General features: G+C 50.7%; 2 protein-coding genes across 2 annotated transcripts in view; both read left to right on the top strand.

Moving 5' to 3' along the window:
- DPY19L4 (dpy-19 like 4) overlaps window positions 1-4936 on the top strand; it is a 55942-nt gene extending 51006 nt beyond the window's left edge. Inside the window, exons 18-19 of the mRNA XM_054167378.1 lie at window positions 836-994; window positions 4735-4936. Of these exons, the coding sequence (XP_054023353.1) occupies window positions 836-994; window positions 4735-4899 (324 nt within the window). The 3' untranslated portion in view covers window positions 4900-4936. The remainder of the gene's footprint in view (window positions 1-835; window positions 995-4734) is intronic.
- Window positions 4937-12013: 7077 nt separating this feature from the next.
- On the top strand, window positions 12014-18108 carry LOC128897785 (protocadherin-16-like). Its single transcript, XM_054167208.1, has 4 exons — window positions 12014-13214; window positions 13496-13583; window positions 13702-13811; window positions 18056-18108. Exons 1-4 carry the CDS (start codon window positions 12014-12016, stop codon window positions 18106-18108), a joined length of 1452 nt encoding a protein of 483 aa, XP_054023183.1.
- The last annotated feature ends 1846 nt before the right edge of the window (window positions 18109-19954 follow it).

The raw sequence follows: 19954 nt of genomic DNA, 5'->3' as shown, positions 1-19954 counted from the left end.
GTGCTCAGTTTTGCAGGGGGAAAGTTAGGAAGGGCAAGGCATGGCTGGAGCTGACCTTGACAAGGGATGCATTAATGCTAAGAAAGGCTTCTACAGATATGTCACCCAGAAAGGGAAGGTAAAGGAAAGCAGACCTCCACAATCAGCAAGACTGGCAAACTGGTAGCAGCAGAGGAGGAGGAGGCTGAGATACTCAACAACTTCTTTGTCTCAGTCCTCACTGCCAGCCTCTCTTCCCACACCTCCCACGCTGACAGACGTCTGGGATGGAGGGGCAAAGTCCCTCCCACTGTAAGAGAAGATCAGTGTTGAGAGCACTTGAGGAACCTGAACATACACAGGTCTGTGGGACCTGGCAAGAGGTCTCTCAGAGGCCTGAGGGAGCTGGCTGATGTAGTTGCTAAGCTGCTCTCCAGGACGTTGGCAAAGTCCCTGCAGCCAGATGAAGTCCCAAGCAGGTGGCAAAGGGGAAATGTTGCACCCATTTTTAACAAGGGGAGAAAGGAGAACCCTGAGAACTACCTAACTCAGGCTGACCTCTGTGCCTGGGAAGATGATGGAACAGGTGATCAGTGCTTTACTCTGGACAGAAACAAAGATGAAAATGTTCTTTCTGAAGACTTTTCAGGCCACTTGAAGTATAGAAGATGAGAGCTTGCCATCAGCAGAGACCATTCAGCTGGCCATTGCCTCACCTGCTGTGGAGATGGCAAAGCCCAGCATTCTATGGCTTGATGTGTTCATACAGTTTGTTCTCTCAGATAAGGGGACCCTCCCCCAAATACTTAGCCCTGATGTTTTGCACTGCATGAGCATCTTTTCCTTTCATTCCTAGATATATCAGATCTATTCAAAGAGGTCAGCAGAGGACATTTATAAGATCCTTACATCTTACAAAGCCAATTTTCTGGTTATTGAAGATTCAATCTGCAATGAGGTGGGACCTGTGAGAGGATGCAGAGTTAAAGATCTGTTGGATGTTGCTAATGGTCATGTAAGTAAGATAACAATGGATCTTTAAATGCATGAATCATTCATTTAAAACAAAATCTTGCTATGCTGATGTCATGTTTTCTGATTGTAATGGACTTATAGACAAGGACTCATCAATTTTAACAGTGATCACAGAATCACAGACACATTCAGGTTGGAAAAGACCCTCAGGGTCACCAAGTCCAACCATCAACCCTACTCTGCAGTGTTCACCCCTAAACTGTATCCCCAAGCACCACATCCAAACCACCTTTAAACACATCCAGGCTTGGGGACTCCACCACCTCCCTGGGCAGCTCATTCCAATGCCTGACCACTCTTGCTGGGGAAAAGGTTTTCCTGCTGTTCAGTCTAAACCTACCCAGTCATAGCTTGAGGCCATTCCCTCTTGTTCTGTCAATAATTACCTGTGACAAGAGACCAGCAGCAGCCTCTCCACAACCTTCTTTCAGGTAGTTGTAGACAGCAACTCCTCAGCCTCCTCTGTTTCACACTAACCAGCTCCTTCAGTTGCTCTTCATCACATTTATTCTCCAGGCCCTTCACAGCTTCCTTGCCCTCCTCTGCCCTGGCTCCAGCACCTCCACAGCTCTCCTGTATTGAGGTGCCCAAAACTGGACACAATACTCAAGGTGTGGCCTCCTCAGAGCTGAGTATAAAGGGGATCAAGTAGGTGCTGGGTTGTCTCTTTCTTACACTCCTATAATCTTAACCCTGTGTTTATTCATTCACTGCCCTAGTGCCTCCTCATGCATTAGTATCTAGTAGTGCTGCTTTTCTACCACTCATTAAATACCATTCAGCTGTGTGTAAATGGTTTAGACTGCAACACCTGAGGAGGTTATTACAAAAGCAGGAAAGTAGCCCAGGGAGGCTGTGGCTGCCTCTTCCCTGGAGGTGTTCAAGGCCAGGTTGGATGAGGCCTTGGGCAGCCAAGTCTAGTTGAGAGGTGTCCCTGCCCATGGAGGGGAGGTTGGAGTAGATGATCTCTGAGGTCCCTTCCAACCTGAGCCATTCTATGATACAAGTTTTCAGCTAACTGGAATCCTCAAGTATGGAAATTGAATGTCTATGGTTGTGGTGGGTTGAAGTTTTCCCCCAGCATTAACTTTACCAGGCCAACTAACTCAGTTAGAAGCAAATGAAGCTGTATTCACAAGCAAAACTACACTCCACAGTGGAATGCAATGAATATGGACAAACTGTACAGGAGTTGCAATATTATACAGATATTTGCAATTAATAAACAGCACAAGGATCCCCCTGGCCAAGGAAAGGGGAAGCTACTAGCTTCTCCCTGCCTCTCCCCTTACCCCTCTTTTAGGAAAGATGTTGAGATGCTGGAAGGTGTCCAGAGAAGGGCAACAAAGCTGGGGAGGGGTCTGGAGCACAGCCCTGTGAGGAGAGGCTGAGGGAGCTGGGGTTGCTTAGCCTGGAGAAGAGGAGGTTCAGGGGAGACCTTCTTGCTCTCTCCAACTCCCTGAAGGGAGGTTGTAGCCAGGTGGGGGTTGGTCTCTTCTCCCAGGCAGCCAGCACCAGAACAAGAGGACACAGTCTCAAGCTGCGCCAGGGGAGGTTTAGGCTGGAGGTTAGGAAGAAGTTCTTCCTAGAAAGAGAGATTGGCCATTGGGATGTGCTGCCCAGGGAGGTGGTGGAGTCACCATCCCTGGAGGTGTTTAGGAAGAGCCTGGATATGGCAGTTGGTGCCATGGTTTAGATGGTGTTGGGTGAGAGGTTGGACTTGGTGATCTCAAAGGTCTTTTCCAACCTGGTTAATTCTGTTCTGTTCTATTCTATTCTATTCCATTCCATTCCATCCTGTTCTGTTCCGTTCCATTCCCATTCCCATTCCATTCCATTCCATCCTGTTCTGTTCCGTTCCATTCCCATTCCCATTCCATTCCATCCTGTTCTGTTCCGTTCCATTCCCATTCCCATTCCATTCCATTCCATCCTGTTCTGTTCCGTTCCATTCCCATTCCCATTCCATTCCATCCTGTTCTGTTCCGTTCCATTCCCATTCCCATTCCATTCCATTCCATCCTGTTCTGTTCCCTCCCATTCCCATTCCATTCCATTCCATCCTGTTCTGTTCCGTTCCATTCCCATTCCCATTCCATTCCATCCTGTTCTGTTCCGTTCCATTCCCATTCCCATTCCATTCCGTTCTGTTCCGTTCCATTCCCATTCCCATTCCATTCCATTCCATCCTGTTCTGTTCCCTCCCATTCCCATTCCATTCCATTCCATTCCGTTCTGTTCCGTTCCATTCCCATTCCCATTCCATTCCATTCCATCCTGTTCCCTTCCATTCCCATTCCCATTCCATTCCATTCCGTTCTGTTCCGTTCCATTCCCATTCCATTCCATTCCATCCTGTTCTGTTCCCTCCCATTCCCATTCCATTCCATTCCATTCCGTTCTGTTCCGTTCCATTCCCATTCCCATTCCATTCCATTCCATCCTGTTCCCTTCCATTCCCATTCCCATTCCATTCTGTTCCGTTCCATTCCCATTCCATTCCATTCCGTTCTGTTCCGTTCCATTCCCATTCCATTCCATTCCATTCCATTCCGTTCTGTTCCCTTCCATTCCCATTCCCATTCCATTCCATCCTGTTCTGTTCCGTTCCATTCCCATTCCATTCCATTCCATCCTGTTCCGTTCCATTCCCATTCCCATTCCCATTCCATTCCATTCCATCCTGTTCTGTTCCCTTCCATTCCCATTCCATTCCATCCTGTTCTGTTCTGTTCCATTCCCATTCCATTCCATTCCATCCTGTTCTGTTCCGTTCCATTCCCATTCCATTCCATTCCATTCCATCCTGTTCTGTTCCCTTCCATTCCCATTCCATCCTGTTCCCTTCCATTCCCATTCCCATTCCATCCTGTTCCCTTCCATTCCCATTCCCATTCCATTCTGTTCCGTTCCATTCCCATTCCATTCCATTCCATCCTGTTCTGTTCCGTTCCATTCCCATTCCATTCCATTCCATCCTGTTCTGTTCCCTTCCATTCCCATTCCATTCCATTCCATCCTGTTCTGTTCCGTTCCATTCCCATTCCATTCCATTCCATCCTGTTCTGTTCCCTTCCATTCCCATTCCATTCCATTCCATTCCATTCCATCCTGTTCTGTTCCCTTCCATTCCCATTCCATCCTGTTCCCTTCCATTCCCATTCCATTCTGTTCCGTTCCATTCCCATTCCATTCCATTCCATCCTGTTCTGTTCCCTTCCATTCCCATTCCCATTCCATTCCATCCTGTTCTGTTCCCTTCCATTCCCATTCCCATTCCCATTCCATTCCATTCCATCCTGTTCTGTTCCCTTCCATTCCCATTCCATTCCATTCCATCCTGTTCTGTTCCCTTCCATTCCCATTCCCATTCCCATTCCCATTCCATTCCATTCCATCCTGTTCTGTTCCATTCCATTCCCATTCCATTCCATTCCTATTCTATTCTATTCCTATTCCTATTCCTATTCCTATTCCTATTCCTATTCTATTCCTATTCTACTCATCCAGTGAATTTGTTTGGAATAATCCTGTTTCCCTCTCCACACCCCGCAGTGATTTATTTGTATTTTTTCTACTTTTCTGCTCGAAATCTGCCGCTGCATTTGAAAGGCAGAGCCTAAAACCACCACAATGGTGAGAGTTACAGAAGTAAACCAGACCTCCAGACTTGAGCCCTGCTCTTCAGGGGTTTAATGAGGCGGTCTTGTCTCCTGGCAGGTGGTGTGTGAGGAAGGTGACAGCTATGCCTACTCGAAACACGGCCGATTTTGCCACGAGATCAAGATGAACTACTCCCCCTATGTCAATTACTTCACTCGAGTGTACTGGAACAGGTCCTACTTTGTGTATAAAATCAACACTGTGATATCCTTCCAGTCATGAGGAAGCATCCAGGCTGCTTCCCGAGAGCCAAACTCACTTAGGAACAGTTCCTTCTGATCAAGGAAGTTCTTCTTGCAGATACCTGTGCGCACAGGCGGTGCGCCGACAACTTGAATTCTGCCCCACTGGAATTCTTTGCAGCTGCAGATCAGCAGGCACTGCTGATCACCACCCTCGAGGGAAACAGGGAAACTTGTGGCAGTTCTCCAGCCTCTCCAACGTGTGGCAGTCTTCCATGGGTTTGCATTTTCCTTTCCCATCCTAAATCGTCTTCAGGTTTCATGTAACTGAGATTTCTAACTCTTTTTAGTCTTAGAGAGCTGATATGTGAGTAGGCTTTAGTAGGAAACTTATTTCAAAGAGCTCATTTAAGACACAGTAGCTTTTATTTTCTAGCAGGAAAGCAATCAGTATCCCCTGGCCTTTCAAGTAAGTGTTTGGGGGGTGGTTTTTTTTTTGGGGGGGGGGATGGGGTGGTGTTTGTTGTTGGTTTAGTTCTCTTTGCCTTCCACTCCAAACATTTCTATGTTCATCAAACACACATCCATACAGCTTATGTGTAGCTGTGAGTGTTTCCATAAACAAGGGAGATTCTATTTAAACAGCACTTCCACTGAGCTCTGTGTTGCTGGAGACACCTTGATGGAAGTGTCCTAGCAGTAGGAGTTGTCAAGGTCATATCTTCAGCTTGGAAAGAACCTCTCTTCAGGATTTTTCCATGCTTGTGTGTGTGTGTGTGTGCATGTGTGTGTCTCAGCAGCCAGCAGAATGGGCCAGTACCCAGCAGTATGCCATGCCTGGGCTTGAACAAGTGTAGCAGGACAGTAGGTTTGCTACTGAGAGTTGTGCACTTCAGTTTCACCCTTCTGTCTCTGTGTGTGTGTGTGTGTGTGAGACTCATTTCATCCAACTGACCACATGAGAGTTATATTTAGGCAGTGCCATAACTGTAACTTAAAACACTCTAATCAGCACCATTAATAAATGATGGGACAATGGTTCAGAGCTATTTTTCTATCAATTATGCAGCTACACTGAGATCTTAAAAAGAGATGTGGGAAAGTGCCCTGCAATCTCGCTTCCCTTTAAGGTTTGTCTTCCCTATGTGACCCCCCTTTGCCTCTGCAGCTGTCCTTAAAATGATCTGTTCACCCTGCTTGGTGCTGGTTGATGCACTTTGAAGAGTATGAATGATGCTTCAGTTCATAGAATCACAGAATGGCTTAGGTTGGAAGGGACCTTAGAGATCATCTGCTCTGACCTCCCTGCCAAAAAACCATAAGGGTAATGCCTGGGTGTAGCTGGACAGAAAGCCAGGATGTGTGTTTGGAAGTGGTTATTCACCCATTAGGAGCTCCCTGCAGTTGCACTTGGCCCAGAAACCATTCTGTCAGGCACATGGGAATGATTCTGTGGAGCCCAGGTGTCTTCAGTGAAGGATCTGACAAAATAGGATGAAGCTTCAACTGACGAAGCTGAAGAAGGAAGGCTCCAAAGCGATCCTTACCACAAAGGCAGAGATTTTAGCTCTGAAACTGTTAGGAGCTGCAGCATGTTGGTGTATGTGCAGATTCTTATCTGCTCTGTGCAGGTGCAGTTGCTTACTCTACACTGACAGGTGTTGCTGAGCTTTTGGGAAACCTCTTATCGCTGCTGAAGTGATTTAAAGGAAGAAAAGCTTTATTGTTGTGAAAGCCAACGTGTCTGTAACCTGTTTGGCTTGGGGGTTTGGGGTTTACTTTCATTTTGACTATGGACAAGATGTTAAATGGTGCATTTTATTTGAAGGCAGCATTCAGCTAACTGGATGTGGCGGTTGTGAGATGTGATGCATGTGACGTGTCATCAGTGTAACTGACTAACAAGTTAAAAGGAGATCTCCTTTCAGGGGATGCAGCCCTTATGTTGAGGGTAGTATGTATGTGTGTGTGTGTGTGTGTGTCTCCAGCCAAATGCAGGCTGCATTTATTTCCTTGTGCACAAGTGCATGTGTTTTACTGCACTGGGCTGGTTCAGACTCTCACCATGCAGCAGCTGAAGTGTAGTAACCTGAGCAGTGGCAGGCCTGCAGAAAGCTCCTCTGGACGTGCTGGGGTGGGTGGAGATGCAGGATGTGGAAGTCAGGTTAGAGTTCCTTTATACACCTGAAGTTTGTTCAGATCTCTGTCAAGGAATGGCAAGTCTGTGTGTCAGTCATTTGCTTGCCTGAAGTGAATCATTCATGGGTGTCATTTCATAACCAGCAATAAGGCATTCCAGGCAGCAAACTTGAGGGTGACAACTGCAGCTTGGGTGGGTGAGGTCGCACGGCTTAGGGCTTCGTACCTCAGGCTGCCGTGCCAAGATGCAACATTTCCCTGTCCTTGAGTGCCTGTTGTGTCCCACCACATGCTGTATGGATGTTACCATGCAAGAATGTCATTTAAATACTGGCATGTAGAGCACACATGTCAAGAGAAACACAAAGGAGGCCCACCTGTGCATCTGAAGAGCGCCGTCACGGGAGCACAGGATGCTAGGGGTTGGAAGGGACCTCCGGAGATTATCGAATCCAACCCCCCTGCCAGAGCAGGGCCACAGAACCTAGCACAGGTTGCACAGGAACACATCCAGATGGGGCTTGAAAGGCTGCAGAGGAGGAGTCCTGCAGCACACTGTTGGCCTTTTAGACATATTTGAGGCAAACATGTGGGGGTTTCATTTGAAGTGTGACGTCGTCGTCGTCGATGTTGTTATTAGTTTGGTCGTAGTTCCGAAGCTGTATTCTTGATACTTCAATTGATTCTGCTTCTAGGAGGATCACTTAAAATTTGTACCTTGCTTTTTTTTTGTATTAGAAGACAAAACCCAATTGTATTGCAGCACCGTTGGCACAGCAGCCTTAAGCAACAGGAGGAGCTCTTCAACCGGGGAGAAACGTCGCTGCGGCTCCGGTCAAAAGGCAGCACTTTCAAATTGAGAGGCTGGAAGAGCCATGTCTTGCAAACAGAGGAGTGAATTGCTCCCCCAGCTATGGGTTAGCAAAAACCTTCTCTCTTCTGATCCCCACCTCCTGGGAAAAGCAAACAGGAAGTTCCACGATACCCTTCAGCAGGACATCGACAGGGCAGAGCTACCTTGGACTCGCACACGCCACCCCAGCTTGGTTTTCAGCCAGGCTTGGCTCCCTGGGGGAAATGGGTTGCAAGCTTGGATCTGTTTTGCTGTAGATGTTGCAATTCAGTTGAAACAATGTGCCTTGCAAGCTTTTATTAAACAAAGAGAAAACTCAGTTTGTGTTTCTTTTGGGGAAGAGCTGATTTTTAGTTCTTCATTATTTTTTTTAGTTGCTGTCCCCTCTGATGTCTACAGCTTCTGCTGTGTCTTTAAGAAGGACACTGAGACACTTGAAGGTGTCCAGAGAAGGGCAACGAGGCTGGGGAGGGGTCTGGAGCACAGCCCTGTGAGGAGAGGCTGAGGGAGTTGGGGTTGCTTAGCCTGGAGAAGAGGAGGCTCAGGGCAGACCTTCTTGCTCTCTACAACCCCCTGAAGGGATGCTGTAGCCAGGTGGGAGTTGGTCTCTTCTCCCAGGCAACCAGCACCAGAACAAGAGGACACAGTCTCAAGCTGTGCCAGGGGAAGTTTAGGCTGGAGGTGAGGAGAAAGTTCTTCCCAGCAAGAGAGATTGGCCATTGGGAAGTGCTGCTCAGGGAGGTGGTGGAGTCCTCATCCCTGGAGGTGTTCATAAAAGGCTTGGATGTGGCACTTGGAGCCATGGTTTAGTTGTCAGGAGGTGTTAGGTATTAGATACTAGATTGGACTTGATGATCTCTGAGGTCTTTTCCAACCTTATTGATTCTGTGACATTTCACAGTGCAAAAGGACCAGCATGGTGCCCACACAAAGCCCAGCTCTGGAGGTCTGTGAGCATCACCATTGCAGCCACTTCCTGCTGTGCTGAGCCATTTGCACCCAAAGTAGACTTCTAAGCTCCTCTGCAGCAATTGCTTGATGTGCTGTGAGGTTGGTGCAGCTGTAGAGAGCACAGAGATGAAAAGGAACTTGGGAAACACAGTCTCAAGCTGCACCAGGGGAAGTTTAGACTGGAGGTGAGGAGAAAGTTCTTCCCAGAAAGGGTAATTGGCCATTGGAATGTGCTGCCCAGGGAGGTGGTGGAGTCACCATCCCTGGAGGTGTTCAAGAGGGCATTGGATGTGGCACTTGGAGCCATGGTTTAGTTAGTCAGGAGGTGTTGGGTGATAGGTTGGACTTGATGATCTCTGAGGTCTTTTCCAACCTTATTGATTCTATGATTAATACTCCAGCCCCTGGGGATGCTCATGTAGTGAGTGGTGATTCCAAGATACATGCTGCTCACTGGGAAGAGTGAGAATTTGCTTAGCCATTGGTGGTGGTGTTTTGCTGGCACATTTCTTCCTTCACATTTCCACTTTCTGATATGCTTCATCTTTGTTAAGGCAAAATTACCTTGAAGGAATGAGTTGCATATAATATTTTTTCAGGCATGTGAAGAGTTGTGGATTAAAGCTTAATCAAGCCACAGCGAAACTGATGGGTCCAGTTTTGTCTTACTCCTTTAAAAATGCTCTTTCATGTCCTGAGTTATAGAATCACAGAATTGTCAGGGTTGGAAGGGACCTCAAGGCTCAGCCAGTCCCAACCCCCCTGCCATGGCCAGGGACTCCTCACACTGCAGCAGGTTGCTCACAGCCACATCCAGCCTGGCTGCAAACACCTCCAGGCAGCCCATTCCAGTGGGCAATCACTCTCTCTGGGTAAAACTTCCTCCTAACCTCCAGCCTAAACCGCCCCTGATGCAGCCTGAGACTGTGTCCTCTTGTTCTGGTACTGGTTGCCTGGGAGAAGAGACCAACCTCCGCCTCACTACAACCTCCCTTCAGGTAGTTGTAGAGAGCAATAAGGTCACCCCTGAGCCTCCTCCTCTCCAGGCTAAGCAACCCCAGCTCCCTCAATCTCTCCTCGTAGGGCTTGTGCTCCAAGCCCCTCACCAACCTTGTTGTCCTTTTCTGGACACACTCCAGCAAGTCAACCTCCTTCCTAAACTGAGGGGTCCAGAACTGGACACAGGACTCAAGGTGCGGCCTAACCAGTGCAGTGTACAGGGGCAGAATGACCTCCCTGCTCCTGCTGGCCACACTGTTCCTGATGCAGGCCAGGATGCCATTGGCCCTCCTGGCTGCCTGGGCACACTGCACAGGTTGGACTTGATGATCTTTGAGGTCTTTTCCAACCTTACTGATGCTATGATGGTTTTCCTGTTTGCATCTGCAGTTCTCAAGTCAGGTGAGGACTGTACAGCATAGCTCAAAGACCTGGCTTGAGGGGGCAGCACAAATAATTCCTGCAGCTCTTGAGAGTTAGCAGCCTGCTCAGACTGGATCTGTGTGTTGTGCTGACTGTGGCTACCTCTTGAGACAGACTGGTTGTGGGGGTGACTGGCAAAATATGAGGTGCTTCAGGTGGAATTATTGAATTACTGAATTCAGGTGGAATTATGGAATTATTTCAGCTAAAGCAGGCTGCCCAGAGCCACAGCCAGTTTGATCTTCAGTGTCTCCAGTGACAGGGCCTCAACCACATCCCTGGGCAGCCTGTTCCAGTATGTCACCGCTCTCACTGTGCAGAACTTCCTCCTGATGGCCAACCTAACTCTGCCCTGCTCCAGTTTCAAACCATTGCCTCTTATCTTATCCCCACAGGCCCTTCTGAAGAGTCCCTCCCCAGCCTTCCTGCAGGTGCCTTTTACTCACAGCTTGCTACAGCACACTAACCACGGATGGATCTTGAGGATTACTGTAGTGGTGAACTATTCCTTACAAGTATTTGGGTTCACTTTCTGCCTTCACAGTCTGAGACCTCACATTGTGCTGGTTTTTAGAAGTGGTCATCCCTTCACCTTGCTAGGGTGAGAATAAAGGGTGACAGCTTGTAATAATGTGATGTGATGTGATTTCCCAGCCATTACCTGCCCTGTGCAGCCTGTTCTAGCTGGAGGCATCCCTGCTGACTGCAGGGGGGGTTGGACAAGATGTCCTTTGAGAGTCCTTTCCAACCCAATGCAATCTGTGAACCTCTCCTTGAAACTAGTACTTCCCCAGGTGGTAGAGGTGCAGATCTAGCAGGTGGCTGTCACCTTTGTTGCCCATAACATTCGACCAAAGCTGATGAAATGGTTTCTGGCTTTCTTGAGCAGAGCTTCACTTCCAGCCTAGATACCCCTGAAGTTACCACACAGTTGTCAACAAACATCCCTTCCTTCCTCACAGACTGTTCCCAAAACTAGCAAACCAGTGTTCAAGCAGCAAGAGCCAGGGTTCTTCATGGGAAAAAAGCCAACACAGTTTGACCAGCTGGATGCAGAGGGTCAGCAAAAGGCTGCTCCTGAGCTGTTGCCATCATGGTGTGAAGGGAGATGTTGTTCCTGTTTGCTGGGTTGCGCTGCAGCAAGGAGAAAATGAGTGATGGTTGGTCTGATGAGCAGAGAGGAGCGATGGGGCTCAGGAGTGCTCTGGCTTCAATTCGTGCTTCCACTGATCACGGGATAACCAGCACAGTGATTCCCATGGCCAGACTGCTGTGTGCCTGTTGAGCAGGGCTGATGCGTTTGCTTGCCTGCTTGGGCAGGACCACTGCAGGACTGCCCTCCAGAGCGGCTCCTTCTGCTCTTTTGCCAAAAGTATTTCAACCCAGAAAGTGACATTTTAAATGCAGTCGCAGGTGCTATTGTGCACGTTGTACACTGAGACACGTTGTGCTCTTCCTACTGCTGCCAAAACCGCATCTTCCCTGAAGGAGCAGCGACATGTAGGAGCGCTGCCGAGAGGCCACGCTTCCGAGGCTTCCGGAAAATAAATCTCCTTGCTCACAACCACGCAAGAGTGTTTTGCCCTCGTTTTCTTTGCTGGCTGCCCCTTCAGTTCGGTCCAGGGGCTTCATACAGGCTGGGGGAAGCAGGAGGCTGCTGGCTTTCTCGGGCCAGCGCCGCTCCTCCTTCTGTCTGCCACTCCGTGGCGAGGGAGCGCGGGGAGCCCCCGGGCGCTTTACGCGCAGACGGCAGAGCGGCCTGGGCGGAAAAGGTCCAGAACGGGTCAGGATGAGGGATTTGCCCGGGACCACGGTCCGTCCCGCCGCGGAGGGGGCGGGCTCGCCGGTCCCCGCCCACGGCTCTGACCGACGGCGGGGTCGGGACGGGGCTCCACGTGTGCGCAGCTTCGTGCCTACCGCAGTGCCGCTTCTGGCGTTCCTACCGCTTCGCTCCGCTCCGCCAGGCAGGATGGGCCGGGCGCGACGGGGCGGCTGCGGGTGGCTCCCGGTCCTGCTGCTGCTCTCCGGGGCGGCGGGGTTGGGGCACGGCGGCGCTGCTCGCCTGCTCCGCTTCTCCGGGCAGGTGCCCGAGAACAGCCCAGCGGGGACGCGGGTGCGGGGCTTGCAGGTGCCGCTGCGGAGGCTGATGGGCCCCGGGGAGCCGGCTGGGGAGTGGGCGCTGGAAGGCGACGGTGCCTCCCGCTTCTTCCTCCAGCTGCGGCCGGGCGGCGGGCAGGGATTGCTGCTGCTCCGCACGGCCGAGCGCCTGGACCGGGAAGCGCAGCCCGAGTACGGGCTCTGGTTGCGGCGGAGGACGGGACAGTTCCTCCGGGAGGCGCTGCTGCGGGTCCGCGTCCTGGACCGCAACGACCACCGGCCGCGCCTGCCGCCGGTGCGGCCGCTGGAGGTGGACGAGCTGGCCCCGCTGCTCACGGAGGTGGCCCGGTTCCGCGCCTCCGACAGCGACGAGGGTGCCAACGCGCGGCTCACCTACCGGCCCTGGCCGCCGGGCGCCGGCAGCCGCCAGCTCTTCGTGGTGCCCCGCAGCGGGCAGGTGCTGACCGTGGGCTCCCTGCTGGGGCTGCGCCGGCTCCGCCTCTGCGTGGTCGTTCAGGACCACGGCCGGCCGCGGCCGCTGCGCAGCCCCGCGCGGTGCTTGCGCCTCGCCGTGCGCGGCCGGCGGGCGGAGGACGGCGGCGGGGCGGGGAGGCGGCGGCGGGAGCGCTCGCTGCTACCGCCCGAGCGGCCCCCGGGCCCCGGCTCCCGGAGCTACGTGGCCCGCCTGCCCCCCGGGGCGCGGGTGGGCGACACCGTCTTCACCATCCCGCAAAGCCGCGACTGGGCGGCGGGCGGCTGGTTCGAGCTGGCCTCTCCCGGTGCCAGCGCCGTGGGAGTCGACAGGACGTCGGGGCGGCTCTACCTCCGGCGAGAACTACGAGCGGGCGGCCGGGCGGAGGTGCTGGTCAAGGTGCACAGTGGTGGAGGACGAGGTAGGGAGCCGGGCAGGGCCGGGCGGCGGGGATGGGGCGCTGCCCCGGGTGAGGGGGGATGGCTGCGAAGTGGCCGGCTTGGGGTGGGGAGTCCCCCGCGAAGGAGGGAGACACTGAGCGCTGTGCATAACGCTTGTCGCTCGGGGAGATGTGGGACGATGTCGCCCTGCGTCGGGAGTCGGAGCCGCGGTGTCTGTGGGAGCTGCCCCCCGGGCTCGGTTTGGGATGTACCGCCTCTTCTCGGGTACCACCTGCAGAGCTTTTGCCTTTTGTCTTTGGAGGAACTGATGAACACATAGGGGACCGTGATCTTATCGCTTTATGCCGTGTTGTAAGGAATTTTCTACCCCCGCAGGTTCACTTCGTTAGGTCCGGAGGGGTCTGCTGGGGGGTTAACAAGCAGGCAAAGGCGGGGGCACGTTACAGCAGCCAGCTTCTCTTGTAGCTGTTTCTAGAGAGCTTCTTCTCTTCGCTGTGACCTGGGCAGGGAGAGGCGGCGGTGCCCGTGGGCTGTGAGCCCACAGAGCAGCAGCCGCATCCCGCAGCTCTCCGAGAGCCTGCTGCGGCTGAGCCGCGTCGGAGCGGTGCTGGGAGTCAGTACGGCAAGGCAGAGAAACCCTCGCAAAGGAGGTGTCAGTGAGCTTAGGACAAGCCAAAACCAGAACCGATTTGAACCTGGATTTCTAGGAGCTGGTGTACACTAAACTGAGGTATCATTGTACCACTCTGCAACTCCTCTGTACATCCACAGCTTGTGTGTTATGCGTGGGTTCCATATAACACAGCAAAGGGAATGGCTGGTTTAGCAAACTTCTTAAGCCGTGCTGAGCTTGAGGTGCCTTGTGGCTACAAGAGCTGCCATTGCCATGAGCCACTTTCATCTTGCTTGGTAAGTTTTATGGTGTGTCTTTAGCGGTAGCTCAGGTCCCTGCTAAGGTCCCTGCTAAGGTCCCTGCTAAGGTCCCTGGTATTGTTTGTGGTCTGTTTGTTTGTTTGTTTCCTGGAATGTTTACTACTTCACTACAGAAGGAACATTCACAGTGTTCTGTAGATGTTGGTGTTTTTTTTTCACAGCCTAGTGCTCAGGAAATGCCAAATGGAGCTGGAAGGTGTTAAAGCATACTGGGGGTTGTGATCTTTACCACTTTGGTCTTCACCAGGCTGAAGCCACCTGCCAGAGAAACTAATTCTTGCAGGAATGGGCTGTGCTGTGCACAGAAACGTTTAACATAGTGGAAGTGCTGCAGAGGAGTCCTAGGTGCTAACTTTAACCAAATCACCCAACACTGAAAGGAGAACCTCTCTTTCAAGCTGGTGGTGTTGTTGGAAAGCTTGACCAACTTGCTTTCATTTCTAATGAAAGCAAATAACCTTGTGAGCAGTGTTGAACAAATGATTAAACCTTGTTGTCCTCTCCAGTCTGCTGCTGTGCAGCAATGTTTTTCACCCCTGTCTATGCACTGATGATGTATTGACAAGAGATGAGCCCCGGGGAGAAAGGAATTCAATGATCAAGCGGGACAAGGTCATTTAGACACTCCTTTAAGCTACTTTGAAAACAAAACCTCTCTCATAACTTCCTACAGTAATGAATTTGGGATCTCTTTGTGGCTGCTTTGCAGGAAGATGGTGAAAGGATGGCAGGCTTTGAGCATCCACTCTTTGTTGGTTTTCATCCAAAGAAATCTGGTGAACTATCTAAAGCTAAATAGAATTAACTTTGGTCTGCTCCTCATTTCTCCTCATGCTTCTTTCCAATTACAATTAACAGTGGATCCCATTGCAGTCAATATTATGGAACATGTACCAATCATTTCATCCTCTCTCATTGACTGAAAACCAAAACTATTGGACCCTTATTAATTGCCACCTCTTATGTAAAAGTCATGAATGCAAGTAGGCCTGGGAGCTGCTTCTCCAGTGAAGTGTGTCTTGGGTCTTTGTTTCTTTCAGCAAAAGCAAAGGGGTTTTTTGTCACTTAAAATGTATAGAATCATAGAATTGTCAGGGTTGGAAGGGACCTCAAGGCTCAGCCAGTTCCAACCCCCCTGCCATAGCCAGGGACACCTCACACTACAGCAGCTTGCTCACAGCCACAGCCAGCCTGGCTGCAAACACCTCCAGGCAGGAGGCTTCCACCACCTCCCTGGGCAACCTGTGCCAGGCTCTCACCACCCTCATGGGGAAAAACTTCTTCCTAACATCCAATCTCAATCTACCCATTTCTATTTTTGCTCCATCCCCCCCAGTCCTATCACTCCCTGACACTCTCAAAAGTCCCTCCCCAGCTTTCTTGTAGCCCCCTGCTGATAGTGGAAGGCCACAGTTAGGTCTCCTCAGAGCCTTCTCTTCTCCAGACTGCACAACCCCAACTCCCTCAGTCTGTCTCCACGGCAGAGCAGCTCCAGCCCCCAGCTCATCCTCATGGCCCTTCTCTGGACACCTTCCAGCACCTCCAGATCCTTCTTGTAGAGGGACTCCAGAACTGGACACAGAGCTCCAGGTGAGGTCTCCTCAAAGTAGAGCAGAGGGGGAGAATCCCCTCCCTGGCCCTGCTGGCCACACTTCTCTTGCTGCTGCCCAGGATGTATCTATAATAATGGAGGTCAGAAAGTAACTTAGAGCAGTGCTTCTTATAGCTGTAAACCTGGGAAGATAAAGTACTCATGGACATGATTGAAATACTCTACACTCAGTTTATTTTGGTGCAATGACCTTCTGAGTGCTACCTGCCAGTAGCAATTAGAGCAGTGAGGTGTGTGGGGCTGCTGTCTGTTCTGCAGGGATACCCCAGCTGGCACTGTGAAAATGCAGTTCTCCTCTCATGTATGTACCCTTCGTCTGTGCAAATCAAGACAGCACTTCAGGGGGGGGTTATGGAAGCAGAAATGGCCCACTGCTTCCTGGCACCCCCTGAGATTATTCTGAACAAAGTAAATCTGACTCCAGAAACAGAAATCTGACCTGGCAGTGAGGGTTGGAGGTCATATTATGTGCTGGGGGCTTAGTTCCCCTGCTGGCATCAGACTGATTAAGACCATCTGTGGATATCATTGCTATGCCTTCAAATGCAGGTGCTGGCAGAGGAAAAGCTTGCTTCACTTAAACCATGAAACTGTTTTAATGGCCAGGGATCACTAGAGGAAAACAGCAAGCTCCAGGATGAAGGTGATTGTGTTACCCTGTCTGTGTGTATCTTTGGAAGGATCTTTCTGCAAAGAGAGTGCAAGAATATAGAATGACCCTGAGGCCATAAATAAGTGGTAAGAATGTCTGATATAGTCTGCAGATGGGAAACCAACAAATAGCTGATGAACTGCAGAGGTAAAGGTAAAGTTTGTGTTACAAGTATTCTTCATAAGGTACATAGGGAGCTGTTCACATGATGAGAGAGCATCCTGGCCTGCATCAGAAATCCTCCTGTGGCCAGCAGGAGCAGGGAGGTCATTCTGCCCTGTGCTCAGCACTGCTTAGGCCACACCTTGAGTCCTGTGTCCAGTTCTGGGCCCCTCAGTTTAGAAAAGATGTTGAGATGCTGGAAGGTGTCCAGAGATGGGGAACAAAGCTGGGGAGGGGTCTGGAGCACAGCCCTGTGAGGAGAGGCTGAGGGAGCTGGGGTTGCTTAGCCTGCAGAAGAGGAGGCTCAGGGGAGACCTTAGTGCTGTCTACAACTCCCTGAAGGGAGGTTGTAGCCAGGTGGGGGTTGGTCTCTTCTCCCAGGCAAGCAGCACCAGAACAAGAGGACACAGTCTCAAGCTGTGCCAGAAGAAGTTTAGACTGGATGTTGGGAAGAAATCCTTCACAGAGAGAGAGATTGGCCATTGGGATGTGCTGCCTGGGGAGGTGGTGGAGTCACCATCCCTGGAGGTGTTTGTGAAGGGACTGGCTGAGGCACTTGGTGCCATGGTTTAGTTGATTAGATGGTGCTGGTTGGTAGGTTGGACTTGAAGGTCTCAAAGGTCTTTTCCAACCTGGTTAATTCTATTCTGTTCTATGCCATGCTGGGTACTTCAGAAATGCCTTTGGGTATCTTTCTGTCTCTCTCATATTCAAATGATTTGCTTTGCCAAAGGGGATATGAGTAAACCAAAGTTCCTCAATGCACACTTTTTACTTCTCATCTTCCCAACACCAGTCCCATCAAACCCACACCAGGCAGTGCAGCTCTTGGGAAAAGAGCATTACTACTATAACATTTCCTCCACCCCTTCAGGGTGGAAAATAAACGACTGAAGGAACACAGGCTTGATACAGGCTTGTAAGAATGGCCACTTGCAGGTTGAAAACCTTTGCCAGGCCTTTCTTTGCTGTCTTGTTCTTGTCCAAGGATCTGCTCTGCTCTGCTCTGCTCTGCTCAAGTGTGTTTAGCCCTCAGAGACAGAAAGTAAGCAGCTCTTCATTGGGCAGATAGCCCTGTGGTGAGTTCCTCTGTCCTTGTACTTGCTACATACTGACCTTTCTACTTAGATTCCTCTCAGCTGGTGTTTGGTTGACATCCCTTCCATGCCATCCCTTTCTCACATGTAAGCAAGAGTATCTCCAGGAAAATCAGCCCTCACTGATACTCTGTTCCAGATAGATCACACCAAGGCTCTTGTTCAAAGGTGTGGAGCAGAGGCTGAGTGTTTTCTGCTGTTGCCAGTCTTGTTTCACAGGCTACAGAGCCTGCCTTCCTGATTATTTCCTTCCTTTCAGCAGATGATGCATATTGACAGGCTGGGTGAGCTGTAACATCACTGGGTGATGCTGCATTTTGATTTAATAGGATGCTGCAGTTGAGCCAGTGGAACAAACTAAAACACTATTGATTTCAGAGGCTTGATCTGTTCATGCCTTTGCAGTTATGACAGTTGAAAGAAACAATGCCTTGGTGGAAACCAGCCCTACCTTATGAGGACTGGTGGTGTTTCACTGACTTGCTTGAAGCCAGTGTGATTGTTTTCCACAGTATTTGGGTGCCTTGCATCTGCAACACCTTCACAGCCTGGAGTTTCTCACTCCTGGTGTGTGTGCAAAGAGGAGACAGAACAGGAATGTCTGCACTGCTGAGTGGTGACAACTCAAAGTGCTGCTTCTGAGTGGCTTTTGCTGAATGGCAGGGTAGAAAGTGCTGCTGAGTGTCCTCTGGCTAGTCTCTGGTGCATAGAATGGTCTGGGTTGAAAGGGACTGCCAAAGATCATGCAGTCCAACCCCCTCTGCAGTCAGCAGGGACATCCTCACCTAGATCAAGTTGCCCAGAGCCCTGTCGAGCTTCACTTTGAATGAATCACTCCAGAGATAGGGCCTCAACTACCTCCCTGGGCAACCTGTTCCAGTGTTCCAGCACCTTCATGGTGCAGAGCCTGTTCCTAACATCCAACCTCAATCTGCTCTTCTCTAGTTAGAAGCCATTGCCCCTGGTCCTGTCCCTGCAGGCCTTTGCAAACAGTCTCTCTCCATCCTTCTTGTAGCCCCCTTCAGGTACTGGCAGGCTGCTATTAGGTCTCCCCAGAGCCTCCTCTTCTCCAGGCTGAACACCCTCAGCTCCCTCAGCCTGTCCTTGTAGCAGAGGAGTCCTTGCTCCAACCCACTGATCATTTTCATGGCCTTCCTCTGGACCTGCTCCACCAGGTCTTGTCCTTATATTGAGGGCTCCAGAGCTGCACACAGTACTGCAGGTGAGGTCTCAGCAGAGCAGAGCTCTGTCAGAATCCCCTCTCTGGCTCTGCTGGCAGTGCTGCTCTGGATGCAGCCCAGGCTGCCATTTGCCTGCTGGGCTGCATGCTCACACTCTCCAACACTTTTCATTTCAGAGTTTGGGACTTGCTCCAGCTTAGACCTGGCTTTTATACCAATCTTTTCCTCACAGAATCAGAGTCATGGAATCATTTAGGTTGGAAAAAGACCTTTAAGATCATGGAGCACACCACTGCCAAGCCCACAATGAACCATGTCCCTAAGTGCCACATCTACACATCTCTTAAATACCTCCAGGGATGGTGACTTCACCTGGGCAGCCTGTTCCAGTGCTTCACATCCCCTTCAGTGAAGAACTTTTGACCAGTATTCAATCAAATCCTTGCCTGGTACAGCATAAGGCCATTTTCTTTTGCCCCATCTCTTGCTAGGTGGCAGAAGAGCCCAACACCCACCCACATACACTCATTCTCCACCAGCTCTGCTCTCTGTAGGCAGCTATCCCAGGCTCTTGTCACCCTGCTTTCAGGGTGCTTCAATTTGCATTCTCTTTACTTGATCAGTGAGAACAGCTCAGCTCCTTCAGGCCTTAAGTGCTGGGGGGCTGAAGGAGTGAGCCTGCTCTCAGCTGCACAAAGATGTTCCACCTGATAGCTGAAGTTTATTACCCTCTGCTGCTGTACCATGGCCCTCTAGCCTTGGCCTCATCCTGTGCTTTTCCTTTCAGGTGTGGTGCTGCCTGTTTCTAGAGTGGGCATTCACTCCTTCCCACACTTCCCCCCTTTAAGTGAACAGGAAAGGAAAACACAAGGTCCAATGAATGTTTATGTTAGAAATTGCCTCAGGCTGCTGGGGAACGAGGGACACAGGGACATGGGAGCTTCAGAAATCAATGGCATACACAAGCTGAAGGGCAGGGGGATTAAAGTGGGATGGAAAGGATTTAACACTGCTGCTGGTACCATGTCCCTGCCTAGAGGCAGGCTTTGCTGACAAGGTGATTGCTGGCATTTCTTACTGTAGGTCCTTTTAGACTTCCACACTTTCTCATTTAGTTTATTAT

The sequence above is a fragment of the Dryobates pubescens genome, chromosome 14 (assembly GCF_014839835.1).
Source record: "Dryobates pubescens isolate bDryPub1 chromosome 14, bDryPub1.pri, whole genome shotgun sequence".
In the NCBI taxonomy this organism is placed as follows: Eukaryota; Metazoa; Chordata; class Aves; order Piciformes; family Picidae; genus Dryobates; species Dryobates pubescens.
This window is presented reverse-complemented; position numbering and strand designations above follow the sequence as displayed.

Bases quoted from the DNA above. Each gene is read 5' to 3' on its own strand.
- LOC128897785 (XM_054167208.1), top strand. From the start codon at position 12,014: ATGAGGGATTTGCCCGGGACCACGGTCCGTCCCGCCGCGGAGGGGGCG. The intron at 13,215-13,495 runs GTAGGGAGCCGG...TTGTCTTTGGAG, and splicing joins GCACAGTGGTGGAGGACGAG to GAACTGATGAACACATAGGG. The intron at 13,812-18,055 runs GTACGGCAAGGC...ATGCCTTTGCAG, and splicing joins CGGAGCGGTGCTGGGAGTCA to TTATGACAGTTGAAAGAAAC.